Source organism: Equus quagga, chromosome 20, assembly GCF_021613505.1.
Source record: "Equus quagga isolate Etosha38 chromosome 20, UCLA_HA_Equagga_1.0, whole genome shotgun sequence".
Classification (NCBI taxonomy): domain Eukaryota; kingdom Metazoa; phylum Chordata; class Mammalia; order Perissodactyla; family Equidae; genus Equus; species Equus quagga.
Genome location: NC_060286.1, coordinates 19,757,663 through 19,777,312, shown reverse-complemented (window position 1 = coordinate 19,777,312; position 19,650 = coordinate 19,757,663). Strand labels below are relative to the sequence as shown.

The following is a 19,650-nucleotide window of genomic DNA, read 5'->3' as shown; positions in this document are numbered from 1 at the left end:
AAATGACATATATCTACTGGACAGTTTGCATACATATTTGTTATTGTATAACCTACAAAGCATTTCCTTTTTTATTATCTCATTTCATCTTCAAAATAATCCTATGAGGTAGGTAAGGAACCAGCCTCTTCTCTGGAGCCATATTACCAAGAATTTCACACTAGCTTAAGACTTACTAGAGAAGACTATGAAAATGTGAAAATAAATTTAGTGAGATCTCACCCATCCTAGACAAGGGCCTAACCCAACTCACCATCTATGAGCAGGGGGTTGTTGATGTAGCGGGAGACCAGGATGTTCTCTTCCAGGGAAATCTGGTTTGGCTATTGAGTAAAGAGAAAGAATGAAAGGGGAGAGACACAAACAAACCCTAACTTACAACACGGGAGCACAGTTCTTCACCTTTTAGAAATGATAATGTGGAAAACTAACACTCTAAGAAAATTTTCCTCCAAGCCACCCATATATTCAACTGGCCACATAACACACCACCTCCATAAACACCGTAGGTATCCAATTACAATGAGGGGAAAAATAAATCTACACAGCACCTCTCACATAATAAAGAGAGCCCAAACAGCTTTAAAGATTTATATACATGATATTAAATAGTTACATGCCAACAAAATAAAAGCTACTTAAAAAATAAAAACTTGCTTTCTCCCAAATGTAAAGTACAATGGAAACTTTAAAATACTACCATTATTCTTAAATGAAGGCTTTCACCAAGTTGCTTAGACAACTTACAGATCTTTCCACAATGGATCCTGGCATTTCCTCTGTGAAACAAGATGGATGTTTCATTGATTCACTCAATGGTACTTGCTATGCCACTGTAGGCAAAGATCGAACTAGATCTTTTAAAGATTTTCTCAATGAAAAATGAGTCATTTATATGATAGATAATTATGAGAACTGATAATTAAGATGCTGTATAAGGCACTGGGAATACAGTGATGAAGAAAAGAGAGATAATCCCTGCCCTTGCAGAGCCTAATCTCTACTCCCAAAGAGTGTAATATTTAGGCAGAGGGACAGCAAAATATATAATTTAAAAGAGCACAAAGCAGTCTATCTGCAAGTGCAAGATGTGAAGCTGGAAAGTGGAAGTACAGACCAGTTAGAGGGGACCAGTCAGGGCAGGCTTGTCTGGGAAGAGCAGGAGCAGAAGTGGGTGCTTAAAGCTATCAAGCTCATGGTGGGAAGGAAAGGAGGCCGTCATGGGAAGATGGCATGCACAAGGTCCAGGAGAAAGGAGAGCGGGCAGATGCACTAACCTAAAGATGGAATGGGGAAATGATGAAAGGTACAGTTACACAATCAGGATGGAGGGAGCCCACTGGCAAAGGAATCTGAACCCCTGGCAAGGGGAGTTTAGATTGAATATGGTTGGAAGAAATTACTGTGGATTCTTGATTAAGTAAATAGTAAGATTAAAATACCTGGAATAGAACAACTCTATGTGAGATTAGATTAAGACAGAGAAATCAGCTGGAAGTTATCACAATCCAGCTAGGACAAAAGGACTCCAAAAAGGAAGTGGCTATAATAATCATTGTGATGATAATAGCTACAGTAGCAGCAACAGAAATAACTATTAACATTTGCAGAAAAAAATAAAATTTAATAAAGGTACTCAACATTCTCTAGGTGCCAAGCACTGTTCTAATTCTCCACAAGTATTATTTCATTTAATCCTCACCCAACCCCATGAGGTAGGTATATCATGCTCCAAATATTACAGATGAGGAAAGAGTAAGAGAGGGTTAGGAGCCAGCTCCGAGTCACACAGCTAATAATGGAGAGAGCAGCACTGACCCCAGGCAGTCTGCCTCAGAGGCTCAACTCTTAAGTACCATTCACATCTTTCCCCAAAGCTCTGACCGAAAGTAATTGTCCCCCAAATTCGAAAGTTTGTCTTTAGAATAATGCATCTGCTATCTCAAATACTACAGTTATCATAGAATAACGATAATTTTGTGACCCAACAGATTATACACAACCATGATGAGCAACTCCAGAGTCACAGGAATGTGATTCCCTCTCATTTCCCACTGTCACTATCTCAAACTCAGAACACAACTTTCACACCCCATTTCTGTGCACCATGTGGACACCATGACATCAGTACTGATTCACACTCATGAATCACCCACACCGCTTCCTGACTCCCTTCATTTCTTGATCAGTTTCTCACAAGGACGATCTCTATTTTGAGTCAGCTTAGTGTGTAAGAAGTGAGGCAATCACCGTACAAGCAGCAAGCTGCAGGCTGTGTTCTAACCTAAAATTAAACAATTGCAGCTCTCTTCCTACCAAGTAACACCAATAGGCTACAACAGATACACGACCGCCAACTTTCCTCCAAACCAGAGAACACACGGGCGATGGTGTTCACTCCATGACACACCTAGCGTCCATGTGCATTTCCTCCCTTCCCTTCCTCATCATACACATCTGTCCTTCAAGTGATGCACAACATAATCCCTTACATCATTTAGGTAACTCAGTATTTGTTCAGGAGTCTGTCCCCTTCATTTCTATCTGCATCAGGAATTAACCTGTAAGCTCACAGAAGAAAAGAATGGTTTGGGTACAACTTCTTTGTATAGTGAAAGCCTTTTGATACCTTCAAGTCTGTTTTCTTTTTATCAATCCCCAATTAACTCATTTTAAATAATTTCAATTCCAAGTTCAAACTGCCCTCCCAAAGTATGCTAAAGCAAGAATATGAATTATTGGGAAAGTTGGAAATACATTAATCTTTCTAACTGGACTTTAAGATTAAAGCTCATGGTAGCTGTTAAGTGATTGTAAGGTAGAATGGTACAGTGGTACCCCTGAATGGTAAGAGTGTATGCTCTGGAATCAGCTAGACCTGAGTTACAATCAACTCTACCACGTAATAAGGAAATAATAGTAACTACCTCATAGGGGCCTTATAAAGACTAAATGAGATTATATTTGTAAGGCACAGTGGTAGGCACATATTAAATGCTCAAGAAATATCCAGTTATTATTATTACTGCAAAGTCAACAGTATCTATGTGGGTCTGTTTACTAAGTTCCACAACTCCACAGCATCCCTCACAGCACGTCACCTGCCATTCTACCCAGAGCAAGGCACTGAGTTAATGAAGATACATAAGGATTAAGAGAAAGTCCCTATTTTTAAGGAGTGGCAGCACCTGGCACACAGCAAGGGCTCCCTAAATATCTGTTGAACAATGATAAAAAATAGAGAGCAAATAAGGCAACAACATATGAACATATAGAAACAAGAGAGTTGTACAGAATTATAGGCACAAATATGGGAGTGAATAGAGTGATGCAAATACCTTCCTGATACTTCAAAATCTCAGAGAAAATATTAATATTGTATTTACCACGGATAATGTGTGAGACAAGGATGACTAAATTTGACTTCCATAATCAAAGTCATACCTTAATCAGAAAACACCAGATCTTTCCCCTCCTTGATTTGAATATACTAAATTGGGAAAACATGGCATTTAGTCACGGTTACTGAAGGAGCTGGAGCAAACACAACTCTGTTCCTTTTGCTGTATTTCTGGAGTTAAAGAGCACAGCATTAAGAGACCGTGCTAGCCAGCTGGCCAAGACGCTTCCATCTGTAGGAGCTCACACTTCTCTCTTCAATATTACATAAAAGCAATGCTCTTTCTATCCTTTATCCTGTTCGTGTAATGGTAAAAGTTGCTATTTGCAGATATTTTCCAAAAGGTTATGACTATTATTGGGAATTTTTAATAAGAGGCCCTCTCACTCCAGTGGGAAGATGGGGAAAGATGTTTTTATTTGGCCCTCACATCGAACTCCGCCCTCCCCAATGTCCCCCACCCATTCACATTAGTTCTGCTCACAGACCCTCCGCCTGAGCGCTCCCTCCCCCTCCCCCTCCAATCTAAAAGGAAAGCAGGCAGCAGCCTTGGAAAGAGTTACTTCATCCAGTTGGCTAATGGGTCACATATTCCACGGGAAAGGATCCAGGTACGGAAAAGAGGGGATGGTTAGGCCTGTGTGTAAGGAGAGGGAGAAGAGGATTAACTACATGGTTTGCAGGTCTGGGTAAAAGGTGATAAAATTCCAGTTTTGGAGTGAAATGGGAATATTTTCCCATTATGTCCACATGTTGCCAGCTTCCCCCAGTGCCTGCTGGCATCTTCCCAGGCTTCTGTCTGGCACCTTCACCAAATACCTCAAAGAATCAGACTCATTCCAAAGCTTCACTGAGGAGGAGGGGGAGGCAAAGGGTCCTGCCAAGTACTTTGATCCATGCAGGGGGTCTCAAGGGATTCAGCCCAGGGAGAGCTGGGGGGAGGAGGACAGCCTGCCAAGCACATTCTCTAAAGACTTGTCACCCACGGGTTCTCAGCCCCACCAAGGAAAGTTTAACTTTTCTATTCTTTATGATGTTGGTTTTAAAATAACAAATCACTGGGGCAAAAGAGCATTCCAAGAGAAAAAAGTCCCAGATGAGCTGGGAATAGATCCTATTCTTTTTGACTCATGTCTAAGAAAATAAAAAGCAAACTTGTACCACAGTTGACTATCAATAGCAATTCCATTTGGCAGCTCAAACCCAAACCCAAACTAGTGCCGTCTATGTGATTCAAACAACACTGGAGCTCCTGGCATGGAACTGAAGGAAAAGCTGTCGGACAGGAGCCTCCAAGCCAAGGTCAGAACAGAGACAAGAAAAGGGAGATCGAACGCACATGACCAGAGCCTTCTGTCACATGAGACCCAGGGTAAAAGCCCTCCAGAGTGACCCAGGGCCAGGTCACAGGACTTGCAGCCTGGGGCTGTAGTAGTTGCTGTGTCAGAACCAGGCCCCATTTTCTTCAGCACAAAAGGTCTGGCCATCAGTGTTTACCGCACAGTTTTTATTCCAGACTGAAAATAAAGATTTTCCAATGTGAAAGACCCTTCAGAAAGTGAGTTTCTGCAAATACAAGAAACAGCTCAGACCATGTGAAAAGAGAATTGGGGATTTAAGATGGAGTGCTGACCACACACACAACACAGCTACCTCCCCCTCTTCCAGAGTCCCAGTAAAAGGGCAGAAAAGACATTTTTAAAAGAATGAACTGATAACAAGTCTAGAAAACAGTTAAAGGAGCCAACAACAGACCAAAAGTATAACGAAATATTGAAAAACAGAAAGCACATGGGATCAGGTTGAGAAAACAGAGCAGAGGAAGCCCCAGGCCAAAATATCAGAGCTAAGAGTGACCTCCTCTCAAGGAGGCCTCTGAGAAGTTCCAAGCTGGTAATGAATAAACATGAAGAGCAGGAGTGGACCAAGGATAATTAATTAACAAATAGCATTTGGAACAGTGAGGCCAGAGGGCCTTCTCCAACACCCAAAGCTTTTGCCCTCAGGACAATGAGATACACTGGGGAGGATCCATCTTGTGTGGGGGCAGGGATCTGATAGAAGAGTGCAACTTGAGGCCAGTCTACCCCTACAAAAGACAGGAAGGAGAAAAGAGAGGAAGGGCAGCTCTGCCCAAGATGGACATCACCAAAATCTTCCTCAATATTCACAATAATGCCTGCCCTATTTGAGTGAGGGGGAAGGAAGGGGCAGGCTCCTTACCCATGTCCACCTAACGTGAAGTCAACATACTTTGCCCTTATACAAAACCCACTGTCAGAGGCCAACCAGGTGGCGTAGTTGTTAAGTTTGTATGCTGCGCTTTGGCAGCCAAGGGTTTGCCGGTTTGGATCCCAGGCATGGACCTATGCAACACTCATCAAGCCATGCTGTGGCAGCATGCCACATAGAAGAACTAGAAGGACTTACAACTAGGAATATACAACTACGTACTGGGGCTTTGGGGAGAAAAAAAAGGAGGAAGATTGGCAACAGATGTTAGCTCAGGGCCAATCTTCCTCAAAAAACAAAAACAAAAAGCCCCCATCAGCCTCTTGTCCAGGGAGAAGCTTTAAGGGAAACAAAACAGTCCTATACAACAGCAGGGGAAACCCAGGCCAGCTGCCAATTTCAATCAGTCTAGTCTTTTGTTCATGAATATAACTCAACACCTAAGATCAGCAGAAAGTATCCCCAGAAAGACCAGCAGGCAAACTGTATCCATTAAGCAACAAAAGGCAGTTACCAAAAAAAAAAGGCCAATCAGAAAATAAGAGTTTCTGGAAACTATGATAAGCCAATACAGAAATATAGTAGATGGAATGAATAATAAAATAGATAGAGCTCAAACTGGTGATCTAGACGATAAACATAGGCAAGACAAAGAAAAATGAGAGAAAAGTTGATGTGAAGAAAAGACCGAGAATGCCTCAAAAAGGAGTTCTGAAAGCAGAAACAAAGACCAAAAAAAGGGATAATTTTCCCTGAACTTAAGAAAAATATTAGTTTCCAGACTAAAAGGTCTGACCAGATGTCCAAGAGGAAGAACGAAAAAAGACCCAGGCTTAAATACTGGTTAATTTCAGAATTCCAAACTATAAAGTTTCTATGAGTTAAAATTTTTTTTTTACTCTACTTATAGATAAAGCAGAGAAAATGAATCATAGTTATTGAAAAGAATGTAAATATTATAAACCTTTGAAATATAAAAATAATAAAAAGTAGGGCTAGCCTGATGGCACAGTGGTTAAGTTTGCACGCTCTGCTTTGGCAGCCTGGGGTTTGGATCCCAGGCACAGACCTACACACTGCTCATGAAACCATGCTGTGGTAGCGTCCTATATATAAAACAGAGGAAGACTGGCACAGATGTTAGCTCAGGGACAATCTTCCTCAAGCAAAATGAGGAAGATTGGAAACAGACGTTAGCTCAGGGACAATCTTCCTCACCAGATAAATAAATAAATAAAAAGTAATCAAACTTAGAGATGGAATGTGGAAGGTAGGATAGGAAGTCATATAAGCACAATAAATATCAAACTAGGAATTTATACAATGTAAAGTTGAGGAAAAAAGAAAGATTAATCAACCATATTACGTTATTAACTACTGTTGTGAGTCTAGAAAGTGAAAATAGAGTTGAGATTTTATTTTATTTTACTCGGTATATGCATTCAATTTAAAAACAACTTTTAATGAGGATCTTGCAAAGATTCAAGATACTGATGACTTTTGGGGGAAAAAAAAGAGGATGAGGAGAAGTGCAGGAGGAGGGAGGGAGGGACGGAAAGAGTGAGGAAGGAAGGAGTAGAAGCAGCAGCAAGGATGCTACACCAAATTAAGGTTAATGTCCTTCATGACCTTGAGGGCAAGAACCCACAGTTCTGCTTACAAGAGAAACTAAACGTAAATACTACCAATTAATTCTTAGCACTGAGGAAGTAACAATGACAGTATGCTGAAAGCAGAAAGGGTACCTTTTTTTCTGCTGACACCAAAGCTTGCTCTCCCCCAAAATTTGATCAAGTGACTTTTTAGCCATATGAGTAACTGTTGGCATGGGAGGAGGTTACTGTCAGCAAGGTGAACGGCAGCCTACTCACACCCAGCCTCAACTGACACTTCTGAATGCAGATTTCAGAAAGGAACACCTGCTCTTAATGAAAAGCAACCACATCAGTACCCAGGACCAAGGGTGAAGGAGGGAAGAAGCAATGAGGAGACAGGTTGCCATCTGCCGCATAGCATACTTACGTTGTTGATCAGGTAGACGCCCCGCCCCCTAGAAGAGGCCACAGGTTTTACTATCCAAGGTCCCCGGTCCTTTGAATATGAATCTGCTCAAAATATTGAGAGAGAAAAATGGGGAAAGAGAAACAAAGAGAAAGAAAGGACATGAGTTTATCATCCTCAATTTCAACAATGGTTATCTACTCAAGTACCCAAAGAATTTTCCAAATTTCTAAGTGTAGGGCAGCAGTTAAAATAACCTGTATTTTCGGACTAGCCTTAAAAATGAAAACAAAACAGAGAGAGAGAGGAAGAAAAAGAGAGGGAAGAGGAGAAAGAGAGAAGGAGGGAGAGGAGGAGACAGCAAAATGACAGAATATATTTCTTCCACCATTTCCCCTCTGGAATGAGAGGATGAAAACAAAATAAAGCAAATATCTGGATGTTAGTCTACTACTGTCACAAACAACCTTCATGAATCTTTGAGATTCTTGTTTCCACTAATTAAAGGACCTCCAGAGGCTCCCACTGCAGACAGTGACAATGTGAGCCAAAAGCTGGATCTCCTATAATATGGTTACTTTCCTGAAGCAATTTCTCTGAGCTTATAAGAAAATATCGCCTTAAATAGAACAAGGTGCAAGTAGAGAGGGAGGACAATAATTTACAAGTGATTACAAGATGTCCTTTATTTTTATTTCTTTCCTAGGTTTACACTTTAAATATGTTTGCAACACGGGAAGATCAATCAGACAACCTACAGTAGGGCTCCCAGAGGCATGCAGATGGCTCTGTCCTTGAGGAAGGTCAGAGGACCTAGGAGAGAAGCAAGGACAAAGGACTCTCCCTCTGATATGAGCATAACTGTCTTTTCAAGGCCTCGCAACAGGAACTTGACTTTGTTAGTGCCACAAATCATTTCACCAGAAGAAAAAGATCCCCTTATCCACTCTCCCCCATCTTCCCTTGCTTTTCCCCTTGATGCAACCCAACAGAATTAGGAAAAATGGAACGTGCCACATCGAATTGAAAACTCCAGGAGCAATTCCACTTCTAGAAATGTATGCTCTACTTCTACTCATACATGTGAAATGTTGTACATAGAAGACCATTCAATGCTGCATTATAAGAACAAAAGATACCCATCGATTAATTAAATACGCTATATTGCATGTGTAATGATGGGACTAGCAAACTTTTTTTGGTAAAAAGCCAGATAATAAATATTGCAGGCTTTGCGGGCCATGCAATCTCTGCCATAAGCAATATGTAAACAGAGGGGCATGGCTAGGTTCCAATAAAACCTTATTTATGGACACCAAATTTCCTATGATTTCCACATGCCACAAAATTTTATTCTTCTTTGGGTTTTTTTAACCATTTAAAAATGTAAAAACCAGTTTTAGCTCAAGGGATGTATAAAAACAGGCAGAAGCCTGGATTTGACTCAAGAGCTATAGTTTATAGACACCTGACCTACATAATGGAATATTAAGCAAACACACAAAACGAGAACATTATGAATGAAGAGATATGAAATGAGCTCAAAGACAGGCTGTTCAGTGAAAAAAGGGAAGTGCAGGGCAATGTAGCATATGCTTCCATCTGTTCACACACACACTCAAGTAACATGCCAGTAAGTGCAGAGAATGTCTCTAGAAGAATAGGCAAAACTCTAGTAACACTGAGAACAGGATGACTGAGACACAAGAAGAGAAAGGAGGCTCTTCACTGATTATTGTTTTGTATTTTTTTGGTACCATGGGAATATATTATCTTTCAAAAAACATAATGCATAATTTTAAAGTCCTGCTACAGATGACATATATATAATTAAGACAAATTAAATCTCTATAAAGTGAAGCCATTGAATGTACATATACAGTTTATGCATTTTTCCATTTTGCCATTTCCCCCAGATTCTGAAGAGACAATAGATTGAGCACAGAAGAAGCTATTAACAGTAAAAGAAAAAAAAATTACAAAATTTTCTAAACTTCACTCATTCAATACTTCTAAGTACCCAATTCAAGTCAATCAGTTTGCTAGGTGGGGCACAGAGGAGTGAGAAAGACAGTCCGTGCCCTCATGGAGATGAGACTAGCAGAAAAGGCAGATCTTGAACAAGTCACTACAGAGACACTGAGAGTTGCAAAGAGGAAGCGCAGAGGACTACAGGAATGCCTAAGAAAATGACCAAACCCGTCTGGAGACAGTACCCTCTGCAGTGACAAGCAGATGTAGAAAACTCTTGTTTTCAGAAAAGGGAAAATCTAGTTAAATCTAATTTTTGCCACCTAAAATGTTTAATGAATCTTACTCTGTGAACTAGCCTCATCAGAAGTTTCTGCCTCTTCAGCTGATTCACTTTTACCATGTTCTTGAAATTCTAAACACCAAAGACTTGTCCTTCAAGCTAGGCTTTTCTCCTTGATTTGTTATATTTCAGAACAAAGGTTGATTTCTTTCACAGGTTCTAAAAATGTGGGTAGGAAACAAGAAAAGTCAGAGGCAAGAGGAGGGCAAAGAGCTCAGCAGCCTGTCAGGATGAAGATGTACTGGACAGGGTCTGCAATTCTTTCTACTGCCTTCCAGGTCCTATGGTGGCAGCACGCTCTGTTGAATGGAAAGAGCACTGAGTCAGGAGTAGTAAGACCTTAGTTCTAATCTTGGCTTTTCAAGCGTAGGACACCAAGGGTAATCTGCCTAAACTGTCCAGTCTCATCTTTAAACGAGGGGCTTAGTCTGATGTGCTGAAATCTCATAATTCTAATATTATGATTCTGTACACTTACTGACTGCTTGGAAAGCCAGTCATCTGCAGTTAACTGGCTGACACCAAAATTTTGCTCATTCCTTAGAATCATTTCTCGGTCTCTCCTGTAACTAAAGGTGGCCATAGGACACAATTCTGGCCAATAAGAAATAAGCAGAAATCTGCTGGGCGTTTGGGGGCAAGTTTCCCTTTCTGATGTGGTGCCACCCTACCTTCCTTGTTGCTTCCTTCGTCCTCTTAGAAAGCTGTCCACTTGGGGGAAGTGGCTGAAGTTGGCAGGAGATTCTTAGTTAGGTTCCTCAGGGTCACAGACCTCCCATTCTACTACATACTGTAACTGGCAACAGTGGCACCAAGAGTCTAGAAAGATCTGTGCCATGTATTCCTGGGAACGGTTTGGCAGCATCTAAGCTTTCATATCTCTTGAGGTAGTGGTTGGTCTCTGGGCTAAATCTCTACAGAGATGGATTTAAGGTTTTCTTTTACTAGAACAAAAAGCTATAAATTCATGAGATCCACTTTGGCTGGTATCTAGTGTCTTTAGGCAATCCTCACGACCGTTCCTTATCAGGTCCCTTTCAAAGGCCCTTTGCAGACTGTTCCCACCCCTTTCTGCCCCTCTCAAACACTCAAAGACTTTCCTAGGCCTCTCACTCCTGGTGTGTGTCCTCAACACTCTCCTCACCAAGAAGGCTGGGAATCTGTAACACAAACCCACTTGCCTGCTTTCCTCTCCACCTAAGACTTCAGGTCATCACCTAGCCTTCTTCCTTCCCTCCTTTTAGGGCAGAGACAAGTCCACCTCCTTCTTAAAGCTCACCCTGCTACTTGGGCTCTTGATTTAACCCTCTCCTGCCTCCTCTGGGACCTCATTCCCTTGCTCATATCTTCTAGCTCTCTCTCCCCTCTGATTTCTCTGTGGTGCTTCTTCTCTTTCTTTTTCTCCCTCTTGGTAATCATACCACCTCCATACCTGCAACTTCCAGAATCTCTATCTTTGGCCAGCAGTCAAAACTGCCTTTACAAGTGCCAGCAAAACATCCCCACACAGATAACTGCAGGCACCTCAGATCCAGACCTGGCCCAAAATTTAACGCTCCTCTCCCCTTTAACACTGTTCCTTTATGTTCCTGGTTCACTTTCCGGTTAAAGACTTAGTGATCTTCCTAGCGTCTCAGACTCACACCTCTGGAGATATCTTTGACCCCTGCCTCACTCCTCACAGCCAGCTAATAAACCTTGTTCATTCTACTATTCTTTCTATTCCCACCTTTCCAGTCCGGCTACCTGGGTGTGTCCATCTACACTTCTTATCTGGATCACAGCTATAACCTTCAAAGAGTTCACTGTGTGTCTTCCGCCTGCTCCCTCCAATTCATTTCATAGTTATTTTTCTTAAGGCCAGCCTGTTCATGTCCCTTTCCTTCTCAAAAAACTCCTACTGCCCACACTCAAGTAAGCACTGAGGGTCAGGAATACAAGAGTCATGGAGAAACTGGAATTTCCAAGTCATAATATGCTAGGTAGACACCAAAGGAAAAGAAGAGAACTTAAAACAGACTTTACGAAGGAGAGGAATGTCTCTTTGAAAGAGGAAGTGGTAGGAATAAGTGGGTTTTGCCCCTAGTATGTAAACTTGGCAACACAATTCACCTAATGATGTTAGATTTCTCCCTACTGGATTTAAGTTTAGAGGTCACGCACTCTGGACAACTGACAAAGAATGACTGGTATCCTGGCAAGAATGAAGCGAAGAAGATTTCTCTTTACTATCATGTCTTCCCAGGCCTCCCTCTTCCACAAACACAGTAAGTCCTTGCTGTGGTCTTTGGGTGGCAATGGTAATGAGAGGTTCATTTTGGGGACTGAGGAACACCATTTGCCTGTAATTTAGCCCTGGGCCTAAATGTGGCAGCTGTGGGTTGCAGGTGTATTAATTCTGTGTGCTCTACTGACCTTTTGAATTGACTTTTGTTAAAAAGTAGAACACACCAAAGTCTGAACGATATGCCGAAGCAGCAATTCTACTGAAAGGCAGGTGAGGCTTGAACCGCTGGAGGAAGCCTACCTCTACCCAATCATCTGAAGGAGCACTGCCAGCCCTCAGCCTGCCTCCAGGGGTGGGGGAGCACTGAGAAGAAAAAATAGCAGACAGGAGAAAGGGAATTTTTCAACTTAGATTCCTTTCATCTTTAATAGGGAACTTTCCTGGACTTTAATTTCTCATTAGGAGTTCAACAAGAGGAGTTCATATTGGGGACCCTTTTATGTTGCTGACACGTTAGTTGAAGCATTTTTATGTTGGCTTATAACGTCGTTTTTTATTTTATTACATAACAATACATCTCAATGTAATTTGAAATAGGAAATAATATTGCACATTTATTAAGCACCTATCAGGCATCATTCCAAGTGCATTCCATATATTAACCTATTTAAAGATGCGAACAACACTATCAGGTCAGTACTGGTAATAGTCTCATTTTACGGAGGAGGAAGCTAAGGCACAGAGAGGTTTAAGTAACGCAGCTAAAGTCACGTAACAAAAATTCTTAACTGCAAATTTTCAGCTTTAGGGGTACTGTAGCTGTGAAGTTAACTTAATCCACCTAATTAACATTCTCTTATGATCCATTTCAGAGCCGCCTGTGGGCGAACACTGAACTGCCAAACAATGGCCCCAGCCACAGCAACAAGTGCTATCAGAGAAATGGCCTCACCAAGATGGAAGGGGTAGATTCTGAGGACGGCCCCTGATGACGAAAGTCCCAGAAGCTGAAGACCCCACTGGGTAATGACCCAGATTGTTAAGTCCAACAGGTTAAAAGAACCCAAAGTCAGGAAGTCTAGAGAGAACTTTCTCTTCCTTTACCCATAAAACAGGAATAGTCTCTCTCAGACTTACTGAGAGGAAAACTCTCAATATGCCTCTCCTCTCTCTGTGTCGTACCTGATCCTCCTCATAGAGGTGACTTCTCTCATTGGCAATATTGAGAAATGGTCATTGTGTGCATACTGCCCAGCGTCTTCAGCAACAAAGTGCAGTGGTGAAGAGCATGGCCTCTGACAACAAACTGCCAGATCTGAATCCTAATTCCACCACTTGTCAGCTGCATAACAAGTTTCTTAACCTCTCCGTACTTCAGTCTCCTCATCAGTGAAACTGGGAGCAATAAGAGTACCTACCTCAGAATATAGATGCCACTTAGGAGAGGGCCTAACAGACAGGAAATGTTCATTAAGTGTCAGCTATTATTATTATCACTATTTAGACTCTCACAAAGACCTGCCTCCAACCTCCTCTGTACTCATGCCTCTCCCGTGCACTAAGCGTACTGAGTTAGGGTCAGGCTCTGACCCCATGGAGGAAAGCCTAAGATAGCCCATCTCCTCTACCTGGAGATGGGGAGATGAGTTCACTTCAAGGCAAAAGAAACAAGCAGCCCACTGAAACCCAGAGGTGGACCATGTGTTCCTCTCTGGCTTTACCAGCGGTACAGCTGACATTTAGATTATGGCTCCCACGTGTATTTTTCAATTAGTCTGGACTTTAAGGAGAGAGAGTGTGACTAACTGGTACCTCCAAACCCCAACACCAACAGACGCATGACACTTGTACCCTAAAAAACGTAAGTCACACAAGTCCAGAAATCAAAGTGAGCAGAATAGTCCTTAAAGGGGAAAAGACACAGCAAAAAGGAAGCACATGTAGTTGAAATGCAGAAGTATATACATCCTTACATAAGCACTAATTCTTATCAAAGAAGAAGAGACCTTTTGTACAAGACAAGGGCACATGTATACAATACCAATGTGTCCTCCCATAAATAATACCAAGAAGCTTATTAAGAATAAATATACAGGTACACAATCAGAATAAAAACAGTTTTAAAGTTATCTCTGCAGCTGTTTTACTAAAGAAACACAATTTGTAAGGATCTGAAAAGCCCTGCTTGGTTAGTGACTCGAGGCAGCCCTCGGGGTAAGTCTGCCTGAGCCCAGGTGCTGAGGATGGGGAGTCAGTAAAGCACTTACTGCAGAATTCCGCATACTCAGCCGGCAGCAGGAAGGTCTGAGGGAGGATGTGGAAAGCCTTGAAGCCATGCGTATGCTGCATTCGAATGATGTTTTTGTACAATCGGTCCTTCCGGGTTAGTTCATATGACCTAAAAATCATAAAAGTATTCCCATTTTAGTAAATCACAACTCAGGTTTTCCTGTGTTGTCACTTTCTAGAGAGTTCATAGTTCACAGTTCCAGAGGATAGTATTATACCCCAAATCTATCACTTTGTCAACCTCAAAGGTTTATTAATCATTTCCATGAAATGAATATCTTAGGTAAGATTTAGTCACTAAGGTAGAATTTACATACAGTAAAATCTGCTGTTTTCAGTGTACAATTCTATGAGTTTGAACAAACACATACTACTATGTAACCGCCACCAACATCAAGATACAGAACAGTTCCAACATCCCAGAAAGTTACCCCAAGTCCCTTTGCAGTCAACCCTTCCAATCACCTCCAGGCCCTGGCAAACACTCCTCTGTTTTCTGTCCCTGTAATTTTGCCTTTTCCAGAAAGTGAAATAAATGGAAGCCTATGGTATGTATCCTTTTGAGCCAGGCTTCTTTCACTGAGCCTAACACAGCTGAGATTTATCCTTGTTGCTGCCGGATTAGCATTTCATCCCTTTTTATTGCTCAGTAGTAATCCATTGTTTGGGTGTACCACAATTTGTTTAGCCATTCTCCAGCTGAAGGACATTAGAGCTGTTTCTAGTTTTTGACTATTATGAACAAACTTGCTATAAGCATTTGTGTACAGGTGTTTGTATGAACATAAGTTTTTTGTTTCTTTTTTTTTTTTTTTTTCTGAGGAAGATTAGCCCCGAGGTAACATCTGCTGCCAATCCTCCTTTTTTTGCTGAGGAAGCCTGGCCCTGAGCTAACATCCGTGACCATCTTCCTCTACTTTATATGTGAGACGCCTGCCTCAGCATGGCCTGACAAGCAGTGCCATGTCCACAGCCGGGATCCGAACTGGCGAACCCTGGACTGCCGAAGCAGAACGTGCGCACTTAACTGCTGCACCATCGGGCCGGCCCCCTGAACATAAGTTTTTATAAGTGTTTGTGTGAATACAAGTTTTCATCTCTCTAGAAGAGGGACTGCTGGGTTTAATGAGATTGTTTAGTAAGTTGTATTACTTATCTATTGCTGCATAAAAAAATTACCCCAAAACATAGCAGCTTAAAATAAGTATTTTCTATCTTGCACGGTTTCTGTGGGTCAGGAATGTGGGAGTGGCAGAGCTGGGTAGTTCTGTCTTGAGGTCTCTTATGAGGTTACAGTCAAGACGCTGGCCAGGGCTGCAGTCATCAGGCTTGACAGGGGCTGGCAGATCCACTTTCCAGATAGCTCACTCACATAGGGCTAGCTGTTGGCAGGAAGCCTCAGTTCCTTCCCATGTGAATTTCTCCATAAAGCTAATTGAGTGCCTTCATGGCATGACAGCTGGTTTCTCCTAGAAAATGATCCAAGACAGACAGAAACAGAGCAAGAAAGAAGCTGCCTGGGGGCCAGCCCCACGGCTGAGTGGTTAAGTTTGTGCGCTCTGCTTTGGCGGCCCAGGGTTTCACTGGTTTGGATCCTGGGTGCAGACATGGCACCGCCCATCAGACCACGCTGAGGCGGCATCCCACATGCCACAACTAGAAGGATCCACAACTAAAATATACAACTATGTACTGGGGGTGCATGGGGAGAAGCAGGAAAAAAAGACTGGCAATGGTTGTTAGCCCAGGTGCCAATCTTCTAATCAAAAAAAAAAAGAAAGAAGCTGCCATGTCTTTTCTGACATAGTCTCAGAAGTGGCATGCTATCGCTTCTGCATATCTATTTGTTAGAAGTAAGTCACTAAGTCCAGCCCATACTCAAAACTAGAGAAATGAAGCTCAACCTTTTGAAGGCAATGTCAATGAATCTGTGGACACATTTTGAAACCACCACATCAGTATATAACTTTATAAGAAATGGCCGAATTGTTATCCAAAGCAGCTGTGCCCTTTTGCAATTTCCACCAGCAAAGCTTTAGTGTTCCGGTTGCACTGCATCCTGACCAGCACTTGGTGGTGTTTGGTATTTTGGCTTTGTTTTTAGCCATTCTAACAGGTACGCAGCAGTACCTCATGTGGTACATTTTAAACAAGTACCTCAGGTGATCTTGGTACAGGTGGTCCAGAGACCACTCTGTAACAGCGATTTAGTCTAGTTTCATAGTTTCCAAACTTCCTGGATATAAATCACCTCATTGCTTTTTAAATACATAGCATTCCAGTGTATATTTATCTGGAAAGATTAAGCACGTAGAAGGTGCTTTTTAAAGACATATCTTTTCTGAGAAGGGGATTCCATGAATCTGCAACGGGACCTGTGAATGTATATGTTTTTAAAAATACCCCCAGTGATTCTTAGCATAAAGGAATTAGAAACATTGAACCAGATGATAAGAGGAACACTCTCTCCTACAGATGCTCAGTTTTACTGGTCTCAAAGCTTTTTTGCTTGGTATTCCCTATGCAAATTTGGGGAGACTATGTATCATTTTAGTTGACATCAAAGATTTTTCATCACAAATATAAATCGTTCCAAAGGATCCAATGAATGGCAAATATCATTTTAAAATAAAACTGTAACAGTACCCTTTTAAGTATACTCAAGGGAACCTAAATAACATCAGGATTCAACAGCCACCATACATTCAAAAAATGTTACTAAAGGGGCCGGCCCCGTGGCCGAGTAGTTAAGATCGCACACTCCGCTTCAGCGGCCCAGGGGTTCGCCAGTTCGGATCCTGGGCGCAGACATGGCACATCATCACGCCATGCTGAGGTGGCGTCCCACAAAGCACAACCAGGAGGACATACAACTAGAATGTACAACTATGTACTGGGAGGCTTCGGGGAGAAGAAGGAAAAAAAAAGGATAGATTGGCAACAGATGTTAGCTCAGGTGCCAATCTTTAAAAAAAAAAAAATGTTACTAAAGAAAAAGCTCTTTTTGTCAGTAAATTTCTCACTTTTTTAAATACGCTTTTTTTTCTTAAAGATTTTATTTTTTCCTTTTTCTCCCCAAAGCCCCCCAGTACATAGTTGTATATTCTTTGTTGTGGGTCCTTCTAGTTGCGGCATGTGGGACGCTGCCTCAGCGTGGTTTAATGAGCAGTGCCATGTCCGCACCCAGGATTCGAACCAACAAAACACTGGGCCGCCTGCAGCGGAGCGTGCGAACTCAACCACTCGGCCACGGGGCCAGCCCCTAAATACGCTTTTTACTGAAGTTAACATATATACAGAAAAGCACACACATGACTACTAGTGCAGAGCATGAAGAATCTTTATAAGACTGAGCGCAGAACACTGCCAGCATCCCTGAAGCCTCCCCCATACTCCCACCCAGACATTATCCCCCCAGTCACCCTTTTTACTTCTTCCATCCCCTGTCCCCTAAAGAACAGTGTAACCTGAAAGAACAGACTTAATGCTTGCACATCTTCTACACCATATCCTACCTTCTCTACAATAAAAATATGGACATGAAGTAATATGCAATATTTTTTAATTTCCTGTGATCATAAAGGCTTTAACTGTTTATATTGGACTGATTATCACTGTATTACAGTACACAATTCATCAAAACACCATAAATATTATAGAGTTTGATTAAAATCTATATTATAGCCATGTAAATGTCTCCATTTTGATAATTACACTGTGGTTATCTCATGTTAACATTAGGAGAACTAAGTAAAGCATACACAGTAACTATTTTATTTTTGCAACTTTTCTATAAGTCTAAAATTATTTAAAATAAAAAGTTAAAAAAATTTTATTAAGGAAGAGTTCACAATAATATTGGAAACATTTTAAGGGTTAGAATTCCTCTTGCATGTGAGTTAGAAGTCCTTGGATTAAAAGAGGAGAGAGAGAGCAGCAGAAGCCACAAAGTGTACGCATTTAGGTAATGGATCATTAATTTCTCAAACATGCAACACATTCAAAGAGTAGTCAAAAAAATATAGGGTTAGAATTTTTAATACTGACAGAGTCCAAATTGAGATGAAATTCCCATATACCTACAGGAATAGTTCAAACACTCCTGAAATAAATACTAACTACTATCATGAATTAGGAATGCAGACTCTAGTGCGGGCTATTTAAAGACTGTTTAAACGCCTATTTAAAGTAGACACATCTGATTCACTTCAAGCATCCAGTCACACTTTTAGAAAACCAAATCTACAGCTTCCAGGCAGTAAGGAAGAAAAGAAGGTTTAAATTAATTTCTGCAAATGAAGCTCAGACATAAAATAAAACTGGAACTTGTTATGAAGACTCAAAACACACATTTATCCAAGATTATGAAGAAACTATCTGAGAACAGAGGCAGCTTAGGCCAGGCATTTATACACAGTGCCTAGATATAAGACAGTAGAATTGAAAAATCAAGAAAAAGCCTTCATTACATGAAAGTGAGAAAAGTATACGAGATAACTGAAAATAAAACTTGTTGGCATAAGTGAGTAACTGGGGCCTAAGTCCTGAAAATAAAATAAAAATGTAACCATGTATCTCCTCATGGTTGAGTATTACTTACTGGCTAGAAAAACCAGGGTTTCAGCATTAAGTTTCTTCCTGTTTTCTTTTTCATAGACGTAAACACTAAGAAACCTTGTTCACAAAAATAATAGCTAACTTACATAGTCTTTACTGTGTGTGATAGGCACACACTGTTCTAAGCACTTTAGATCTTGACATATTAAATCCTCACAACAGTCCTATGAAGTATGCATCATTAGTACCTTCTTTTTACCAATGAGGAAACTGACTCTTAGAAAGGTCACTCATCCAAGGTCACTCAGCAGAGTTGGGATCTGGGCCCAGGTAGTTAGCTACAGAGCCTCTGCTTCTAACCATGAGGCAATACTGACTCTCTAGGCTTCCATTAACAAAAGCAACTGGAGGGCCAGCCCCAGTGGTCTAATGGTTAAGTTTGGTGCACTCTGCTTCAGCAGCCTGGGTTCGGTTCCCAGGCGCGGACTTACACCGATTGTCAGTAGCCATGCTGTGGTGGTAGCTCACATACAAAAAAAGAGGAAGATTGGCAGCAGATGTTAGCTCAGGGCAAAAAGCTTCCTTGCAAAAATAACCAAACAAACAAAAAAAAACCCAAAGGCAACTGGA

The 19,650-nt window shown here is 41.4% G+C and overlaps 1 protein-coding gene across 1 annotated transcript in view; it reads right to left on the bottom strand.

Annotated features, from left to right (window-relative positions):
* TTLL5 (tubulin tyrosine ligase like 5) overlaps positions 1–19,650 on the bottom strand; it is a 273,379-nt gene that overhangs the window by 237,766 nt on the left and 15,963 nt on the right. Inside the window, exons 5-7 of the mRNA XM_046647530.1 lie at positions 14,442–14,572; positions 7,655–7,737; positions 254–323 (exon numbers count right to left, since the gene is read on the bottom strand). Of these exons, the coding sequence (XP_046503486.1) occupies positions 254–323; positions 7,655–7,737; positions 14,442–14,572 (284 nt within the window). The remainder of the gene's footprint in view (positions 1–253; positions 324–7,654; positions 7,738–14,441; positions 14,573–19,650) is intronic.